Below are 21,620 nucleotides of genomic sequence, written 5' to 3' on the forward strand. Positions count from 1 at the left end.
CTTATGATATCATGGGTACTTTCTGCAGCCTTTCATTTGGCTGAGGGCTTTGGTGCAAATGCTGCAAATAATGAAGTGGAATGTTTCTACATTGTTTTTTTATTGCTTTTTAATCTCCATTATTTCCCTTCAATATTTTTCTCTTGTCAAAGAAGAATTAAAAATTCTTAAAGTCTTAGAAGGTTGTAAACTCAAATATAAGAGAAACTTTGAGAGAAAACTGTCCTTTCTGGGTAGGTACATGGTTCTGAAATTGCCTTCTGTAAATCCAAAAACCAGGCTATGTACAACTTACATTGCAGCTGCCTAATGTCTTTGTCTTGCATCAATTACCTAAAGTAATTAGGCTGCTTTGCACCTTACTGTCATTGCATCCTTGAAAATAATGTGGAAATAACACATTTGCTAAGGAGACAACTGATTTTCAGAGAATATTATGATTTGTTCTACTAAATATTATGCAAACAGTTCACTTAGCAGCCAGGGAAAATTTTGGGTTGTTACCCCATTCCTCTCCCAGATGCATCTTCCAAAAGAAGTTCAGCACAAACTTCATTGCTATTAAACCATGGTGTGTATATACAGTGCTAGAACTGACAGATCCCACCAAATCCCATGGGATCTGCCCTCCCTGTGCTGCTACTGTAGCTGCATCGGCTCCAAGCCAGCCTGACTATCTTCAGTACAGCACTGGGCACTGCCAGCAGCCTTATGAAGTATAATCAAAAAAGACCCAAGTTACTCCCATGGTGTTTTTCCTGTTGAGGCTGTTCCAAATTCAAAAATGAAGTGCACTGGAATAAAAGGGTAAGTGCAAAAGAATATGTTATTTTCCTGCCTCATAGTTAGGAAGTCATCTAATAAAAAGGCTATAATTTCTGGTCTTGGGTTTATCAGGTTATTCTCATTGCACCATTTCATTTGGGTATGAAATGTAAATATAGAATCAACACAAGACTGGCATTACCCTTCCCATTGTGCAGAAACACAGAACCATATCCTTTTTTCCCAGAGTTTCCTCTTGGTTTCATGAATCTTCCATTCTTTTGTGCCCAGTCACCTAGTTTCAGCAACAAGGAAAAGCAGTTTCCATTCTGCCTTGCCAATAAGTTGGTGAACAGGAAACACTCTTAGGGAATCAGAAACAGGTATTTCAATTTTCTCAGGCTGAAAATAGCACTGACCCCATTTTCTGGCATCACCTGGGCAAATTTTCCATTGAAAATGCTGTTATACTGGACCTTGTTCTTCTTCCCTCCTACTCCTGCTGTTCCTCCTCTCCTCACCCAGGGACTTGTTTTCTCATTCCATTCAAAAGAACTGGGCAAGTCCCAGCCTGTTCATTGAATGTGCCTTTAATGTTCCAGGCTCTGCATTTTGAATGCGTAAAGGTACCTGGTTTAGAGTTCTGACTCCAGATGAGAAGCTGGATCTGGGATTTAGCTTCACCCCCCTGTTCATTTTCCCACTTTGCTAGATCCAGTCACTTTCCTGCTTGTCACACAATGCTAACATGCTTGGATCCCTAAATCAGGGTTCTGGATCCAGACTTTAGGTACCAATTCTGGTATTCTGGATCAAGAGTTTTGGGTTCTGCTCAGAACCTGAATTGGTACCTAAAGTCCTTCACACAGCTAGCCTTGATTTCCTGTGCCAATGTCAATGTCCCTGTCAATGGTCCCTGGCCTTGATCAGTGCTCTTGTGCATCCTGCACAACTGCTAGAGTGTGCTCATCAAATAATGATATAGTAGTTATGAATAATGCAGATGATTACTTAGAATTTGAAATTCAGACTCATGCTAGAGGTCATATTACAATTCCTTTCCAGCCCCCTGTGATTGCTGAAATAGCCATTCTGTTATCTTTCATCACTCAGGAACTGATAGATGTGAATTTTGTTACTGCTGCATCTGGCTGAGAGTTTGATTGTGCAAGTGTCAGAAAAAGTTCTTGGCGTAAATGGGAGCAGGTCAAAACTCACAGTCTTCTTAGTTCCCTGGGAATTAATTCACTGTCCACAATGCTTGCAATTGTTTATTCAGTATAATTAGAGAAACTGAGTCATTGCTTTTGACTTTGCCTTTTAGTTAAAATATTGAAATGTCTGACCTTTGCACCAGAAATTGAGGTATGATATGAGGTTCCATTTTAGCACTTTTCCCTTTATTAAAAAGCTCTGTTTATAGCTTCTCACCTTAGAAAAAGTATTCTGACATTCTTTTTCAAAACCCATCCATCATAGTTCTTTCTCCTGAAGTTACACACTATTTCTCTGGTTTTCTTCACTCTGACCAGCCTTGTTGAGGCTCCTTATCTGTCACTTTTTACTACAACACTGGTGACACATGAGCTGGCAGACCATTTAGTGCCCTAATAGAGAATCCAGACTGTCTGGAATGGTGTAAATTTAAAAAAAAAAAAACAAAAAAACCCCAACACAACAACTCTCTGGCAGAAACGTGGGTACCTTTGCAGTAATTTATTTTTAGCTCAACTTAAAGTAACCTGGTGCAAGTTATAGAAGTACCAGTAAAAGCTCTGTACTCTATGGGTAAGCACTATATATTAAAGTTGCAAAAAATGTTACAACAGCAATGGAAAAAATGCATTATTCAGAGAGTGGTTTACAAGTTGTGGAAGATAATTCTACCACCATAATTCAAATAGATGAGCTGAGCAAACCAGTTCCAGGCTTTGGGCTGAGTGGGATCCTTAGTCACTGCCCTCAGTAACCTCTATGAAATCAGAAATGTGCCCAAAGAATGACATCAGCACTGATGAATGATAAATCTTTCACTGAAACAGGCTTAAAAGTTTAAGTTTTCAACATAATCTCCTTAGGGATTAGGAAGAGACACAATTTACGTAGTTAGTGGTACTGTTTTCTGGTGGGTACCTGGGACGTTCCTAGTTATGAGTCACATACCCCTTGTTTTTTCTCTGGTTTTAATGCTTGTGGCTATTTTCTACTTAAAGATGCACTTAGGAAGTCTTATTCCAAAATATTGCCTAACAGTAATTATAGAAGTTTGTCTCCTACATTTTAGGACTATTTATTGTCATGTAGCTTTAGTTCCTACTAAAGTAACAATACCCCCTTCCTTTAAATACACAGGTAACATCCTCATCTGTGAAGTGAACCTAATTTCTTGGAAAAAGACAGCATCCAGAGTCTGTGTGTGCAGGGGAGCAGTGTTGGTACACGTACACAAAACAGGCTTGTGCATAACGAAGGGGTAGGTCAATTTTGAAGGGTTTAAATTCCACATTTAGTATATAAACAGTGTTAGCAGGACAAAATGTCATCCTGTGTTCATTATAATATTCATTTGAAAAGTTAAAGGCAATTTGTAGTGAGTTTGGACTGGAAATGGATGAGATTTTGGGTTGTCTTGACATTTTCTAATAGTCTTTTGGCTTCCCTAAAAGTTCTTCCTGCCCAAAAAAAGTTTTTGTCCAAATCAAAGCTTAACTCTTTCTGAGGAATGAAGTTATTGACACTACTCATCATTTTGTGTTATCTCATGTCCTGAAAACAGCATTAGTAGCTGCCAACACTGCCTGATTGTAGTATATATGCTGCCTGCAATACTGCCTGCAATACATTTTTCTCTATTTGTTTTTGGCACAGTGGCTTTAGCTATTGCATTTAGGCTGCTTCAGTTCCATAAACCCTCTCTAGTCACTTTTTAACTATGTAGAGTTGGAGTGAATCATTAAGACTGGTTACAAAGAACCTTGTGTGTTAATAGACCTATTGAATTAGTGGTGGAATTTTTATGGGTTTTTTTTAAGAAACATAGGATGTTCTACCAGTACAGCAGCAAAAAGGTGTACATCATTTTACTCCAGTAAAGATGACTCACAGTAAAGTAGTTTATCTACTGCATTCTGGAAATAAACAATATTTTAACACTGAAAAAATATGAATTTACCTTGCTGTAAATGCATTTGTGCTGTAGGGTAAATCCTTGAATGGGACTCATGTAGCTTTGGCTAATCTCCTGTATGAAAGGAGATTTGCTAGCCATTACATTACTTCCAACAGGAGTTCTTGTTACATTTCATGCTACTGGTATGTATTTACATTACTTAATACATCTTCTTCGATGTATTCTCTATCACTAGGGCAATTTCAATGCAATACTATATTAACTTTTTATCTACCCTAGAATGTATTGCTGAGTAAATGTTTTATAAAAAAAATATATTGAGTGAATGTTTTTACCATCTTCTTGGTAACTGAATCTTTTACTGCACCCTCTAGTCCTTCCACCATATAAGGTCTGTGGTAGCTGGTTTTTACATTTTAATATCTGAAAGAAATAGAATCCCATCAGCACTAAGGAAATAATTTTTGTTTTCTCTAAAATCCTCTAGAGATGAAGCCAATCATGTGGAACTTTGCTTTTCTTAATTAAATGGTTTTCATGACTTGACAAGTTCAATAGCAATAAACTCCTAGCTACTCAGATCTACAGAATCTCACAGAGAAAAGAGGCAGACCTGACTTTCTTCAATGAAAAGCAGACAGCAGTATTTTCCACTTGATCTTTTCTTGAAAAGGAACTTTTTAGAACTTGTTTATGCACTCCAAAGTAGAACCTATTATCTTCACGAGTTGTATTTAATAAGTAATGTCTGTCATGAGATGAAACAGTTGCTGTTTTTCAGAAGTTGTTGGGAGACTTTTAACACTAAAACATACATATTTCTGCTTCAGCATATATTCCTTGCCTGCCTTGGCAAAAAGCATCCCCAACAAACTGTAATTCATTCAGGTTTTGGAAGACAAAGATTGTTTAGTGTAGCAGAGATTTGGTCAAGGAGAAATCTAATACCTATGAGGCTGGTATTTAAGGGCATCTACAGAACTGTTGAAAGTAAATTCTTTTTAGTGGTGGCTGATGATCTTACAGGGGACAACTGCCACTGTTGGGGGTTCTGAAGGCACATTAAGAAGTGGTTTTTCATCAGGAGCACTGGAACAGTCTGGCCAGAGGGGTGGAATTTCTGTACGTGAAGGATTTCAAGACTAATCTGGATAAAGCTATGTCTGAACTGATCTAGTGATGCTGAAAGTCCCACTTCCAGTAGGCAGTTGTGCTCTGGAGGAAGATCTTAAGATGTTCTTCTCAACCAAGATTTCTGCAGTTCAGTGTCTTTATGATTAAGGTACTTAGGCAAGTATAGACAGTGTTGTTGTCAAAGGAGAGGTTGTGGCTGAGATTCACCTAAATCCTAGCTCTGAAAATATCTCCTTGAACAGCAAAGTGACTTAAAATTAAAAGATGTGTAGAAGTTGTGCTTAAGAACATGTTTTTTGTGGAGGACTTGGCAGTGCTAGGTTAATGATTGGATCTGAAAGGTCTCTTAAACCAAAATGATTCTATGTTTCTATGAAATGGACCTAGCTCCAGGTATAGAAAAAAAATGCTTACCCAGTGTTCATCTTGTGTAGGCTCAATAAATGTGGATGGATTACTTGGCAGTACCACAAATTGAAAATATAAAATGGCAGAGGAAGGGTGAAGGGATTATTATTTGGATAATGTTGGAATTTTGTCAGTTGTTGTGTATTGTTGTACAATAACAACAAACCACAATATCTCATCTTCCAAGGTAATATTTAAAAAAAAATAATACACTGAGAACACTACATGTAAAGATTTAAGATAATTAAATTGTCCCACAGTCCTAACAGAGTGACAGGGTAAAGCCTATGATAAATGAGTCTTTGGCCATCTCTGAGGCACATCAAATAATACTTTTTACTTAAATGTAGGCACTGAACTGAAGCCTTGATTCCCTTTGGATGTGATGGGAGTTGACACTCAGCTCACACAGCTCACACATCATCCATTGGTCAAGGGAAATGTTTATTTCCCTCTACTCAGCACTTGCTGTGCCACATCTGGACGACTGTCTTTGGCCAGGAAAGGTGTTGATGGGCTCAGTTTAGGGTCATGAAGATGATCAGAGGGTTGGAAGATGTAACATGGTGCAGGAGTCTGAGTGAGCTGGACTTGGGCTCTGCATCAGTGGAGTGCAGTAATAAAGGGTGTGGTAAAATAGCTGTTTTCAGAAGATAGGGTAAAACCAGGATTAAAGTGAGGAAATCTTAGGTCCCTTCGAGTGCTGAGAGCCTCGCTTTTGTGCAGCACCAGATAGATACCAGATGGATCTTCCCCCCAGCTCAATGTGCAGATGCCATCTGTGGAGGGGTTCCTCCTCCTCTCATTGTATGAAACCTTTTACTTTGTGCAGCAAACAGCCAAATATCTTTTCCTCACAGGCTTGGACATCACCTCTGTCCTGACATTCACCAGTGCTAGCACAGGCTTTAAGTACAAGGCTGAGTGGAGCAGACTTGTCCTTTTCAAAACTACTAACTCCTCTAATATGACATTTCCCTCACAGCTCCCAATGCAGCTTCTTCAGCCTGGAGGAAAGAAAGCTTCAGGGGGCCTAATGGTGTCACCCAGTACCTATGGGGAAAATTACAAGGGTCTGAGCCAGGGTCTTACTGGGGTCATGGCAGAAGAATCAGTGAGGTGATCAGAGTCAGGGTAGGGCCTGGTGGTACATAAAAGCTTAGTCTGGTCTGTTGTCTCTGCCTTGAGCAGCTGCATGACTCTGTAATTCTAAACAGAAGCCTAAATTTAAGTCTTAATCCACAAGTTGAATCCTTCTCTACTAACCAACAAACATTAGGTAAGAGCTCATGCTGAGAAATTCAACCAAAGTTAATGAAAATGTTTCTTCCCACACTACTGAAAGTAAATAATTCAGGAAAAGAATTTAACTTGGACAGATACAGATTGGAATGAGGCAAAGCTGGGCAACAGGATAATATGGAGTAAAAGAACAGCTAAGACCACTTAAACATTTTCGTCTGCTACCCTGTTTTTCTTAGTGAGTTATATTCCCAGAGTGAATTCAATTTCAATGTAACATTATCCTGAATGCCTGCTAGCATGGATAAAAAAGGTGGAAAGGGCACAATTAAAAAGTTATGAGACCATTAATATATACTGAATTGATTATATGTAAGATGGAGTAGAGTCTGACATCACTAGGATAATTTTTACAAGGAGGGCCACCTCCTTTTTATAAATATGGCAAAGACAACACGTTACACAATGTGCTTGCCCTTTATTTAACCTGTTGCTGGGTCTGACACCTCTCATAGCACGTCAGCACCCAGATGCTGTGGGTGTCTGTAGGCACAGGAAGAGGAGCCTGTTCCTAAGGATGCTGTTCTATGTGTAGGTGATGGAACACATTTGCATGGAATACATGTCTACCCACATATTATGCATTTGAAAATTGTACAAATAAATGCTTCTGCTGCTGCATTCTGGTTAGTCTTCAATAGCATCCCAGAAATCACTTGGGTTGCATACTCTGGTCTTCTTACATGTAATTCCTTTATCATCTTTCAGATCATGAAATGTAAATTTATTTTTATCTTCCATGCCTGACCTTGGGCTTAATTTTCTATTCATCATGTTCCAGTTTCAACCTGCTTTGTTCTAGCTCTGCCTAGATGTACACGTTTACTCTGTTTCCTGCTAGAATAAAGATTACACCCGGGCTTTTATTAAGTTGTAGAGTGCAGGTGGTCCAAGTAAATAGTTTTGGAATACACACCTGAATTTTTGTCTTCACTGAGGGCAGAAGTGGAGATCAGCCAGGCTGCTCTACTGTCCAGGGTTTGCCATCAGCAGAACTGCCAGAGGTTCAATGTCTGTGGCCAGTTCAGTTTCTCTGCTGCTTCTGCATGAAGGGAGAGTGAAAGTAAAGGCAAAGCCATTTGTTCTCTTACAGTCTTACCACCCTGTTTTCCATGAATCAAGATAGATTCCAAACTGGGAGGAAAACTAAAAGGAAACAACCTCAGGAATCCAAGTTTCTTACAAATAGGCTTCCTCTTAGGAAAAAAATTATCAGGTATATTAGATTAAGTTGTTGTGATTCACTCTCTTTGCAACATGGTCATAGAGCAAATCCATTGTAGGCTTAGGCAGCTGCAGCAGCGTTCAGCCAAGTCTGGATTATGGCTAATTATAGTTGCTGTTGGTGGCAAATTTTCCTGAGATTGTTTATCTTGTCTGTTGTCTGTTCTCATAGTCTTAGCCTCGTTTGAGGCATTAATATCAGTCCCATGGTGAGATGGAAGAGAGAAGAGGGAGAGAAACAAGATCACTCTGTTTTTGCAAACTGTTGTAGTCTACCTCAGCATCCTGTTTATGAGTTTTATCCTTTCCCTGTCTGTTGATGCATGAAAATATTTAGTTCCAACGAGATGGAGGTCTGTGAGATTGCTGAGCTGATTTTATAACATAGTCTTGATCCCAGCCATTAATAGGTGCAGGTGCAGTGTTATGTATTATACATACAGCACTGCTATACTTTTAACCTTATCAGTTTCCTCTTCACAAAGAATTCAAATTAGCAGTGTCCCGGCTGTGACCTGAAGAATATGGGTGCTCCAGCTCCAAGCAAGATTGTGCACAAATATATACTATCCTTCATTTTAAATGAATTAATTTTTTAAAATAACTTTTGTAATTAAGAGGGCAGACTGAAGAACTGCAAATTAAACTGAAATTGCTGTTCTTATCTGCCACTAAAAATATGCAGAAGTTATATTGGAAGGCTGAAGAACAATGAAGAACAATGAATTGTGGTCATAATGCAACTTAGTCCACAAAAAGAAAAGGGATTAGGTACTGAAAAATGACCTCCCAGCCTTTAGCACAATAGTAGAATAGAGAACCTTGGAAGCTGCTTCATTGTAGAGCCCCTTTCCTCAGCTGGATTTCCCACTGAATTTTCACTTATTTTTTCACTTACTTTTCTATTAAATTCTCCGTAGACTCATAGTCCCATTAAAAGTAATTTATTTCACATGTGTTATTTTCCATTTTGCTGAGAAAAAACCTCTAAGACTTGACCCTGCCTTGAAATACAAATATTATTTTTAGGGCAGTTCAACTTTTTTTGTTTGTTTTTTTGTTTTGTTTTTAAGAATCAGGTGACTCAAAAAAAAAAAAAAAAAGTAGAACAACAAAAAAACTATGGAAGCTATGGAAAACTGTATTTCTTTGCCTCTGATGCATTTAGGATGTGGTCATGCCCCACGAGCCTTGAGAATTGCAGTTATGATGCTCCTGAGCTCAGGGGCCCAACTTTCCATCTACGTATAAACATTCCTCCCACTTCAGCCCAAGTGTGTGCTTCTGGATTGCATAATAAAATACTTGCAAGAACTCTCCTGAGTAAGATCATTTAAGCAGGGTTTTGGCCACAGCTATTTACAAGTCCGGGTCTTGACTGAAGTGAGTAATTGAATTACGTTGAGCCTCTGAAGTTTGCCTTTTATTTATGTATTTCCCCCAATTGTGTGGCTCGTTCTGCCATTGGCTGCACTCCCTGCAGCCTACCCGAGGGCTCTGCAGTTACATAAGGCTCTGCTGGGAGCCTATATAAAGCCTTTTTGCATGCCAGCAAGAGAGAGAATTTTATCAAGATCCAGGTCCCACAGCTTTAGTTCTCACAAGCAGGAGGAGAATTGCTTGAAGACATCCTGAAAGCTGAGCCTGGGCTGGTTTGTTTGCTAGCCACAGCTGTCAACCCGAGTCACAACCAGCAGCTCCAGTAAGATAGCTTCTGTGCACTATGAAGAATTTTTCACTTCCTATGCAGGATAAGATATATCAGACTGAGAGTCCTCCTCACAGATTCCCGAGTTTGACAAATCAGTCAGATCCTGTTGGAAGACCAGAAAGAGATGAGCAATTAGCTCAAGTGGAGATTGCTGTTCTGGGGGTCATATTTCTGACAGCATCTCTGGGCAATTTCATCCTTATCCTGGTGCTGTGGCGAAGAAGAAAGAAGCTCTCTAGGATGTACGTGTTCATGCTTCACCTCAGCATTGCTGACTTAGTGGTAGCCTTTTTTCAAGTGCTGCCTCAACTCATATGGGATATTACAGACGTTTTCATAGGGCCAGATTTCTTGTGCAGGATTATCAAGTATCTGCAATTGCTGGGCATGTTTGCCTCTACTTATATGATAGTGGTCATGACAGTGGACAGGTATCAAGCAGTGTGCTACCCTATGGTCACTTTCCAAAAGAAGAGAGCTCTCTGGAACATCCCCATATGCACCAGCTGGTCTATATCACTGATTCTTAGCCTACCACAGGTATTTATCTTTTCTAAGATTGAAATATCTCCAGGTATCTTTGAATGTTGGGGTGAATTTATTCAGCCCTGGGGCCCAAGGGCATACGTGACTTGGATTTTTGTAGTTATATTCTTCATTCCCTCAGCCATCCTTATCACGTGCCAGATAAAGATTTGCAAAATAATCAAAAGAAATATAAACGTGAAAAAACAGAGCGAGTATGAAGTAACAGATCAGAAGCAAGTCCTGCCATCTCGAGCAAGCAGTGTGAACTGTATTTCAAAGGCTATGATCAAGACTGTAAAAATGACAGTGGTGACAGTTGTTGCCTATGTTCTTTGCTGGTCACCTTTCTTCATTGCACAGCTGTGGTCTGTGTGGTTCCCCAGTGTCCTGACTGAAGGTAAGAGACTCTCCATCCTCATTCACAACTTCCTAGCAGGCTAGCACATTGCTTTATTGCTTTATATTTGCACTATGCTTTTCTGTTTGAGTTACGTGTGATCAGTGGAGTGTGATTAAAAATAAAATCAAGGACTCATAATACCCTATATTTAATAAGGAACAGAGAACTTTATGTGCCCTGTGATCAAAGCATCGTATATTTGTCTATTTGGTGTGTGTGTGTATGTTTTCAGTAATTAATGATTTTAAACATTAATATACAGCACAAGGAAAAGTATCTGCTTCAGCAAGGGTTCAGAGTTTTAGAGCTTTGAGATATTATATTTTGGGTATTTTGGGTTCTTGGGGTGAAAAATAAGTAATTAACTATTTGAAGGAATAAAATAAAGATTTCTCACTTACTGTATAGAACAGTGATGTAGTAAGACATCTGATTTTTTTTTTAAATAGAGAAATAGTCTTGATGAAATCTCTGTAGTACACGATGAAGCAAAAGTTGTGAAATGTCTGTTTATAAAGTAAAAAAAGCAAGCCCGAGAGAGAAATCAAAGAACACTGTGTTGTAAACAAGATTAGTCTTGTCAAACTTGTACTGCTGCCTCTTTGTAAAAGGCAGACTCTGTATTTGGCTTTATTTAAGTGTACCTATTCTAAACTCAGATACAAACCAAAGGAGAAAAAAAAAAAGAGCTCTGATGAAAAAAGAAATCTTTCTAATCTTTGTTTAAAGAATTCTTTCTGTCAGTGTAAATTTGAGTCTTACTATACCTGTATTTGTATTAATATCTATAACTATTTCTATCTGTAAAGCAGGCTAGAATTGCTTTTAAATTTAATGCAGCTACAGAAAAAAAAATGTATTTAGAATTCTAAACTCTGAAATGCATGGGATACAGTGCATATTGTACCTTCAACAATTACAGATTGCATGGAATAAATGAGACTTTCCTACTATTAGATTAACTTTAATATATGAGCACATACTCCAGAAAGCAGCAGGGTATGGAGATGTTACTAATGTGTACGAGCATTCTATTTACTCTCTTTTTCCTTTAACTATTTCCTTCCAGGCGCAGCATTCACCATTATTATGCTCCTTGGTAATCTAAATAGTTGCACCAACCCATGGATTTACATGTATTTTTGTGGCCACATTCCATATTGCACAAATAAACAGCTGGAGAACACCTCAGCTCAAGAGGAATCAGTGATGACGGGAAGCATTCATCTTGTAGACAGAGACCTTGAGGAAAACACCACTCCCGCATAAATGTTGGATGCTTTTTGTTGTTTTGTTACATTTGCTGTGTTCTTAAGGTTTATAGATATTTTACTGCCATCCCATTGTTTTCTTGATGAGCTGGAAAATTGTCTTAAATTGTATAACTACATTTCTCTGCAGTTCTGTAGCATGCACAGGAAGTGTCTGTGCTGTGCAAGTCTGACTCGGTTCTTTCATCACCACTCTGCTATCAGAATGAAATCTTGTAAAGGCTGGCAAAGATACATGAAAACACCTTGGATATTTTGTGCCCTACAGTATTTTGTCTTCTGTGATGCTGGATTTCCAGGTAGTTAAGTTTTAAAGCTAGCTGGTCCAACAAATTGAAAAGTAATTGGAAAGGAATCGAACGTAATTAGACTTGAATAGGTTTCAAATTGAACCATGAATATTTCATCATTCTGGTGTATTGGGGGACAGTTTGACAAATCTTGAGGAGGCAGAAGAAAATCAGAAAAATCCATTGCTAGCTATTATTAATGCCTTTTTAAATTAACTCCTTATATACTTAAAAAAAATGCCTAACACCTTAATTATCGTTTTGCAGAAAAAAAGAACTCAATGTCCTCGTGACACTCAACACCTGCTTTGGTTTCAAAGGTCACTGTGGATTGCAGGAGGGCAGCAGCACAGTAAGAGTCCAGGTCCACAGCTTCACAACATGGGATTTGTCTTCCATGCATGTTCCAGCCATTAACCAAAACTCCCCACACATGCACAAACATATGCATCCTTTAAATAAATGCAGGCATTAGAAATTATATTTCCATTTGATTGTCAGACCAATTTTTTTTCTGGTATGCAATTTATTGAGTGTGCTTAGAACCCCTTCAGGCTTGAATTCGATTATTCCCCCTTTGTGGTAAAATAAATCTGCATATCTTTTTCTGAAAATGGTATTTGCTTGCTAGTTAGTGGGTGTTTTGTGTAGGTAGCTATTCCCTCTTCATTGTCTGCAATCTAATCAGAGGAGTATGGAAGGAATATCAGCTAAGGTCTTTCAGGTGAGAATAGAGCTGCATTTACAGATATACTTAGAGATAGTTGCATATCACCTGCTGCATTATACTACATTTCATCAGTGCTATTCACATTTCATTTTTATAAGTGCTAGCAATCTCAATTTTCACTAGAAAAGCTATAAAAGTGGGTGGTTTTTAACAGTCTAAATTGTACTCAAAGAAATACTGATTTAAACTACTGATTGAATTATGAGAAGTGCTGCTGTAAATGAATAATTACACTTCAGGTTAATGTGTGCTGTGACTGAATAGTCTATAATTTCTATTCCTTGTATAGTTGGTGTAATTCATAGGGCTATGAACCAATATTACCATCCTTTTTGATGGGAAAAGCTGGTGTCTCAGTCTATTTGGCAATTCTTCTTCAGCAAGTAGGAAGAGGAAGAATGTGGAGGAAGATAGTACCAGAGGCACTCAGGAAGGGGAAGAATCTGTATGAAGTCTCTTATTATATTATTGTAATTGCAACTGGTACTTTTTTTTCCTTGCTGTTTTGTTTGGTTTTATCTTTGCCCCTGTCTTTAATTAATAATTGCCACTTTTACCCCACACCATGTTCCCAGTTAGAGTAATTCTGTACTTCAAATGAATGTCCTTATCCAGAGGATGAACATCCAAGGTACAAACCCTATTATTTATAAGATATTTGTTTGTCCCTGACTTTCTAAGGTGTTCAGATAAATTTGCCTTCAGTCAGCTTCTCCTGTGTGACTTAATCCAGTGGTTAATGGTGGGGACTTTTTTTTTACTTCCTTTGATTGCAGTTTGTTCCAAAATATGCACTGCTGAAGACAAACAAATAGAAGTGCTTCAAGGAGTTACCTGTGTCTCTGTACTACTGGATTTGCAGCACAACACAAGACTCAAAGGTAAACATTTGAATGGAAAATGGGCATCAAATTGCAGCCAAATAGTCATCCAGATCCAGACATAAGTCATGGTGCTGCTCAGAGACCACAGTGGAGCTGGGCCATTTAATACCACCTGATATTTTAAAAGTATAACTTCTACTACTTACATTTCTGCATTGCTCATGTATTTGTTAATAGTTCTATAATAGTTTGGTAGAGCTTGATATCTCAAATAACAGCAACTCAATGTGTTCTATAAAAGGCTGAGAGCAACATTGCCTATCCATATTTCAGATATATTGATTATGTAATGAATGATATACCAAAACTTTCTGAGTCCATTAATGAATCCTCACTCTCTGTAGTCTTTAATAATATTTTCATCTCTCAAGTGCTTTCTCTCTGAATTTTTAAATTTTCTTTCCCCTGAGATCAGGCCTGATGTTAAGAAAAAAAATAAAGGTTGCTGTGCTACAGTGTCAGACACCAGATTATATACACTTCTGGTTTCAGTCCATCAGGAAGTACTTGGATGAAGGTATTCCTGCTTTTTTTTTCCTGGCAAAGCAGATTGGGCTGCAATTTCCAGATCTAAGTCATTATTCCTCATGACATGCCCTGCCTGCCCCATGGATAGCCCTCATCCCTGACAAACACACTGAATTAATTTTGATAATTCTTTGTATTATCACCCAACACTGCTGTTGGTGTTCATTGTTCACCATTTACAAGTATCTGCACTGGGACTGACTGTGAAAATACAGCAGCATCTCTTTAACAGAATTATCAAAAAAGAATGCAAAACATACTGGGATTTTCCTTTCATTAGACTAGGTCACTTAGCTTTTTTTTTTTTTTTTTTTTTTTTTTGTAATAAATCTATACAGAATGGATAGATTAAACTGGTTCTGCTTCTTCTTATCTGTACTGCAAAGCATAAATCATTATTTTTAAGAAAGAACCTAACTCCTTTTACTGAACTGTGCCTTTCTCCTGGTGGTAACAAAACCCTGGAAAGTGAAAAAGAAACCCAGATAACCAGAAACAATACTGCAGCATTGGTATCAACAGCATAGCCATTCATTTCAAGAATGTGAAATTTTATGCTATATTTTTCTGCACAGAAATGATTTGTGCAAGAAAACAGAGCCCAAGAATGATGAGGAAGATTTTCATCTGATAATTTTTTCCCTTGCAGGTGCTTCCACAGTGCCTCCAGTGAAACTCATACATTTGAGTTTCTGATTCTCCCACATGGATTAAGCACCCTGGTCAGACTATAGGGATGTCTCATGCTCTTAATTAGACACTGTAATGTCTACCAGAAATCTAAGTAACAGTCAATTTGAAAAGATAAAGTCCACCTAAAGAATCAAAATAGAAAGGAAAGCAGCAGCACAAGATGTTCAAACTACAACTCCCAAGAAAACTGATGGCCAAGTTTACAAAGCTAAAAAATTAATTATATTTCTTTAACAAATAATAAATGTCTTGTAAAGGACACCTTACTAGAAAAAAAGCTAAGCGACCTAGTCTAATGAAAGGAAAATCCCAGTATGTTTTGCATTCTTTTTTTGATAATTCTGTTAGTCTAAAGAGATGCTGCTGTATTTTCACAGTCAGTCCCAGTACAGATACTTGTAAATGGTGAACAATGAACACCAACAGCAGTGTTGGGTGATAATACTTCTCTTTAATGTGTCAATGAACTGATGCTGACAAACTGGCAAAGATGTCACCCAAGTAGTGTCCAGTTTCACTCTGATCACTTGATTCTGACAATGGTAACAGATTACTGGGTCAAAGAAACTGCTCCTGTCTCTGTGTTGCTGGAGGAAGACTGGCAGGGTGATGTGGGGATCCCAGTTGGAACTGGCAGAGTTTCTTATGTGAGGCAGACATGGTATGCAGACAGAGCTGTATTGCCTATCTCCCAAACACATGGCCAGGATAAAAGTATCCTTGGAAGCTTGCTCATGTGAGCCATTCTTGGCTGAGGAGGATCATGAGCAGACAAAGGCAAAGCAAGATGATCCGGCTACTCAGTTCTTTCAGTCAAAACCAATTTAGGTTGGATTCCTAAAAGAAACAAATAAAGAAACAAACAACCCCCCCCAAAATTAGCAAAACATTTTCTGTTGTCTTCACAAGCAGGGATTTGGCCCTGAATGCCCTGGCTCTCTACAGAAAACATCCCTGGTTGTGAACCAGATGATTCATGTAGCAAAGTGGGATTGCTAAGGGAAACACTTCAAATGGGAATTGTATGATAGTAAGGCAGACACAAATAGTTTATTTACTGCTCTATGAGCTACTCCATATAGATTGGAATGGAAAGGAAATCACAGTGTTAGAAAATCAGAAATAAAACCCGATGCAATTTTTGTTACCACATAACAAACAAACTCCAAAGGCCATCCCAAACCCCACCTCCTCAGTTCTATGTGTGCCAACCCCAGGCCCCTCTATGCTCTCATGGTCCCAGGTATAGCCTCGTGATCTGCAGTACAGTTCCCAAATTCTGTGTACCCAAATCTCTTGCAGAGGTACCCCAGGTTGTCATCACTTTGCCTCTGAAACAGAGGGATAGAAGATGGTTTTGATTCTTGCTTTTTTTTCTTGGGCTTGTGTGATCCTCCTGGCTACTGCCACTCACGGACTTTCTGAGGGTCATCTAACAAAGACAAATTCTGGGCATCTTTAAAAGCCCTTTATAAAATTTCCATTACTTTGCACTTTCCTTTTTGAGTAACTAAAGAAAGAACAGACTTTGAGTGAAACTAAGTAGACCATACCTGCTCCCTTTGTTACCTTTTCTTGCCAGCATAACAGACCAAAGAAGTTTCCACTAAGAGGTCACAGGAACTAATTTAACTAATACATTCCATCCTCCAGCTCCATAGTGAACTTTGGAGTTAATGGAACTCTAACTGAAGGCTTCTTGAATTTTCATCTAAATGTTGCCCTGAAGATACAGTGCAAAACCATTACTTAAGTGCTATTGTATTCATCAAATACTTTTTTATACCATGACTGACACTCTGAAAGACCTTCAGAATTGTACACTTCAGAGTGTATGTTTCTTGCATCCATTTCAGTATGCCTACCAAAAAATGTTAAAATTGCATATTCCTCAAATTTTAGCAAAAATAGCTCCTGAATTCTGAGTTAACCACATAGGAATCAGTAGGACCTTATGGAGGAAACATTTCAATACCATCTCGGAAAGAAATGTGAAAAAAGGCCAAACAAAAGCATTTGACCTTGAAAACCTATGGAAAGTGTGGCTGGGAAGCTGAATATAGTGAGAGATTGTCATCACTTTACATCCCAGTAACCAGTTTTTGAGAATATTGATGCAGCAATAGGTAAGAAACCACATACAAGAAGGACTTAATATTATTCTCATAATTGTTACTGTCATTGTCATCATCATAAGCAGAATTATTTAAATAAAATTAGCATGAAACCTGCAGTAAGTCTTAAAACTAAACATAAACTCGTTGCTCTGTGCAACATTTGTAGCCCAGTTCTGAAGTTGAAAAAGTGTAAAGGCATTATTTCAATCACAAAATGCAAATTTTAGCTGATGTTGTGATTTTATTTAGCTGAAAAGATGTAGATATGTTCTTTTGTTCAAAGATTATTGCTCTCACTGTCGAATGCCATGAAGCTACTTGAAGATGAATTTGGGCAAAAATCATTAAAAATTATTTCATGTTTGTATATTTAGTTGTGTATATGTTAAACCAAAATTGCTGCTTTAAGATGCAGGTCTTGTATTCCTTAGCTTATTCTTGTGTGCAGTTATTATCTATAACACCACCTTTGGAGAGATACTAGGAATAAATTATCTGCCAGCTGTCAAAGCATAATGGAAATGTTTGCCCAAGTCTCTAAATACATTAATAGTTGTCTGGTCTCTGATGATTTAATGCTGAATGGCTCCAGGTTTTGACTTACTGATGGGAAAAAACTGTACTTCATCATAGAGAATACAGGCCTTCTGGCAGGCACAGTCATGATGTGAACACACTGCTCATTGATATATTTAATACAAATTCCAGTCGACTGGCACCATGATTCGTATTCCTGATCCTCTGTTGACAAGACTGATGTAAAACCTCCTGAAAGAAATCTTTTTCTCCTCAGCACACGGCTATCCTGTAGTTTATTGAATTTGGTGTTCAAGAAGAAATTAAAAATTCCACTGTAGCATTTGGTCTTGATTTGTATTTCTTTTCACACACAGGAGTAATGCTGGAGTGCAGGGCACACATAGGCTGTATTAAAGGAGTGGTGTGGTGGAAAGTCAAACACTCAGAGCTCCAGAAATGCCTGAATGTCAGAATGTATGTGGTTAATACCTGAGTTAGTGACATGGAGTTGCCATAGGGCCACTCTGCTGCTGTTTCTACACATCCTGGAAGGCAGGAGTGTATATACAGCCTTTGGGAAATTTCTCTGCCAAAGTTTCCCTGATGAGGAAGATAAATCATAGAATCATAGAATCATAGAATTGGCTGGGTTGGAAGGGACCTCAGAGATCATCAAGTCCAACCCTTGATCCACTACCGCTGCAGTTACCAGACCATGGCACTGAGTGCCACATCCAGTCTCTTTTTAAATATCTCCAGGGATGGAGAATCCACCACTTCCCTGGGCAGCCCATTCCAATGTCTGATCACCCTCTCAGTAAAGAAATTCTTTCTAATGTCCAACCTAAACCTCCCCCGGCACAACTTGAGACTGTGCCCTCTTGTCTTGCTGAGGGTTGCCTGGGAAAAGAGACCAACCACCCCCTGGCTACAACCTCCTTTCAGGGAGTTGTAGAGAGTGATGAGGTCTCCCCTGAGCCTCCTCTTCTCCAGGCTGAACAGCCCCAGCTCCCTCAGCCTCTCCTCATAGGATCTGTGCTGGAGTCCCTTCACCAGCCTGGTTGCCCTCCTTTGGACCCGCTCCAGGACCTTGATATCCTTCCTAAACTGAGGGGCCCAGAACTGGACACAGGACTCGAGGTGTGGCCTCACCAGTGCTGAGTACAGGGGCAGAATGGACCTCCTTGGACCTGCTGGCCACACTGTTCCTGGTACGGGCCAGGATGCCATTGGCCTTCTTGGCCGCCTGGGCACACTGCTGGCTCATGTTCAGCTTCCTGTCAATCCAAGTAAGATGTCACATTAAAGCTCCCTCAGAGCAGTAAAAGTGTGCATGCACTAAAAATACACACTAGATAGCTAAAGCTAAATGTGTGTGTTTAGACTGCTAACACTGATGACAGCAAATGATTCTAATTGGACCACATGTATTATTAACCAGGCTGTCTGCCCACAGGCATATGCACACAAACAGGCAAAGTGATGAAGAAATATCTCTGGAGATGTCCATACTGGAGGCACTAGCACAGGAATATCATTGGCTACTTCTTGTGCTTTTTTGGTGAGGAAACAACGCACCGAATATCCAGCTATACATGAGGAAAATAAACCAAAAGACAAGCATGCTGGAAGTTGACATCATTGTATAGTACATAGAGATGAGTGTGCTGGCAAGTCCTACCAAATGCCACTGGCTATTTCAGGAGCCCTGAAGGCAGAGGTGCTCTGACCAACACTTCTGTCACCTCCACCTCTTCATTATTCCATGGGACTAAAAGAAAGAGCCGAGCTGTGGTTGCATCTTTTGGATAAAGATGTATCTTTATCTTATGACTCCTTTTCCTCGCAATGTTACCTCAGTCTGATACTTTTGGTAGAAACTCTAATGATTCTGCAAAGAAGGAAGTTACCCTATGACAGTGGTTTTGTTCTGCTGGGAATGAAACAGTTAAACTCATGTTACTTGCAGTTTAAGCAAGGACTGTCTCTAAGCCACAGAATGTTGAATTTTTTTTTTTTTAATTACTGGGGACACTATGAAAATGTATTTTTAGTCACTGAAATGGAGGAACCAGACAGACTAAATACCTGATGTATTAATTTAGCAGGTTCAGGTTTTCCTTTATTAAAGATTGTCATCTATAAATTAAAAAAAAAAATCATGAGGAATATATTAAATGTAATATTAAACTAGTTACAAGTTTGTACATGCATATGTGCCCTGAAGGGAAATGTAGAATTGACTGAGACAAAAATCTCAGAACTGAACCACATTCAAATTGTTTATCAGCCTCCTGCATCCTTAGAGAAAAAATTATGCAAAGATGTTATTTTTCATAGAGATTTCAGCATTTCTGTTGACACTGAATATTATGAAGATATATTGTGTGCATGATACACAGATAGAAAGCACCACAATATCCATAACCTGCAAAGTTAGTATTTTAGCACTGTATAATTTCACATTGTTTTCAAAAGATTTACCATGTTTTAATGAGAAAGGGAAATGTAGAATGTAAATACTTCTTCAAATTCTACTCTGAAAATTATTTTAAACTCTGCTTCTTTACATTCTACTCTTCATAGAATGCCTCGTACCTTTAAAAATTAATAAGTAGTTTTATTAATTCGTGTTATTTCAAAATGACCCACCCCTTGGGTGTAAAATGCAATGGAAATGATTAGATGAGTGTTCATTAGCTGCACAAACTTTTACACTTCACTGTGCTCCCCAAGGTGTGTTGTACACCCAGAATGTGAATGATCACTCAGAAATGAGAGGGCTTAATGTGTCACATGTGACAGAGAGGATACATCAGAAAACTATCGTGGTTCAAAACAAAATCTTACCTGAATGAAGGTTTGAAACCAAGTACATACACACCTTCAGACATACAAACAAATTCTGCGTTTAATGTGAAGACAAACCAGAGAAGGTATTTGGAAACATCCTCAGGGTATTTAGGACTAGAGAACTTATTACAAGATTCAAAACCCAGTAAAGGGCAAATTATTACCCAATCCTGCAACATCCCCATCAACAAGTTTATTGAATCTATCTGGTTTAAAGCAAGGTTTGGCAAAAGGCTGCATCACATGAAAGCCTTTGGCTTTCTTTGTGGTCTGTGGAGAAAATTAGTCTGTTTCTCCCTGGGTGGGTTCTAAAACAATATTGCCAAACACCTTAAAATGTCACATACAGAGCTATGTTTATGAACTATTTCCTTGATATGTGATATTCACCTTATGATCATATGTGCTGCCAGTTTGGTTGCTGTGTACGTCGGTGGTGCTTTTGCAGCCTGCCTCAATACCAAGAAAATAAATTTAAGGAGACATAGACTGTGGAAAACAGTTACTAAGCAAGCTTTCGGCAGCATGCACACTATAGAAGAGCACATTGTAACAGAGAGATGAAAATATGAGCTTGAGGGTCAGTGAAGAATGCCAATTTGTATGACACAATTACAGAAACATTTGTGCTAATTTTTCCTGTCCCCTGAGAACATCTACAGACTATGTAATAACTATTAAAGTTTGTTCCTTGGCAGAGGAAGAGTTCAAATTTTAAGTTGTTTGTATAAGTTTTGGGGGTTTTTTACTGTCTGTGGTTTGAAACTGATTGCTGCTTGAACAATGTGGCACCTCTTTCTTACTAAGCCTTGATCATTTTCTGAAGATTGAAAGTGTTCTGTTGGAAACTACAGTTGTAATGACTGCCAAGGACAGTGAGCATCTAATGTGTGACAACAACCTGCCACCTTTTGGGGCTCCTAATCTTACCTCTGTCCCAAAAAGCCCCGTCAGGATTCAAGTATTCAAAAGTATCCAGAAGAACCCCTGTGAGCTGTCCTTAGGGGCTGCCCCAGTCCCTGGCACAGACTCCATGATATCTAGATTAAGAGGCAATACATATTTTACTCTTTTGTAAGGGCTATGCAGCCATAAAAGTGGATTTCTGGTCCTTATTGATTTGTTTTTTGGGC

At 38.7% G+C, this 21,620-nt stretch overlaps 1 protein-coding gene across 1 annotated transcript; it reads left to right on the forward strand.

Moving 5' to 3' along the window:
• Nucleotides 1-3,899: 3,899 nt before the first annotated feature.
• LOC139791416 (arg8-vasotocin receptor-like) lies at nucleotides 3,900-14,017 on the forward strand. Its single transcript, XM_071733629.1, has 2 exons — nucleotides 3,900-10,599; nucleotides 11,672-14,017. Exons 1-2 carry the CDS (start codon nucleotides 9,687-9,689, stop codon nucleotides 11,869-11,871), a joined length of 1,113 nt encoding a protein of 370 aa, XP_071589730.1. The 5' UTR covers nucleotides 3,900-9,686; the 3' UTR covers nucleotides 11,872-14,017.
• Nucleotides 14,018-21,620: the final 7,603 nt, after the last annotated feature.

The sequence above is a fragment of the Heliangelus exortis genome, chromosome 1 (genome assembly GCF_036169615.1).
Source record: "Heliangelus exortis chromosome 1, bHelExo1.hap1, whole genome shotgun sequence".
In the NCBI taxonomy this organism is placed as follows: Eukaryota; Metazoa; Chordata; class Aves; order Apodiformes; family Trochilidae; genus Heliangelus; species Heliangelus exortis.

Bases quoted from the DNA above. Each gene is read 5' to 3' on its own strand.
- LOC139791416 (XM_071733629.1), top strand. From the start codon at position 9,687: ATGAAGAATTTTTCACTTCCTATGCAGGATAAGATATATCAGACTGAG. The intron at 10,600-11,671 runs GTAAGAGACTCT...ATTTCCTTCCAG, and splicing joins CCCCAGTGTCCTGACTGAAG to GCGCAGCATTCACCATTATT.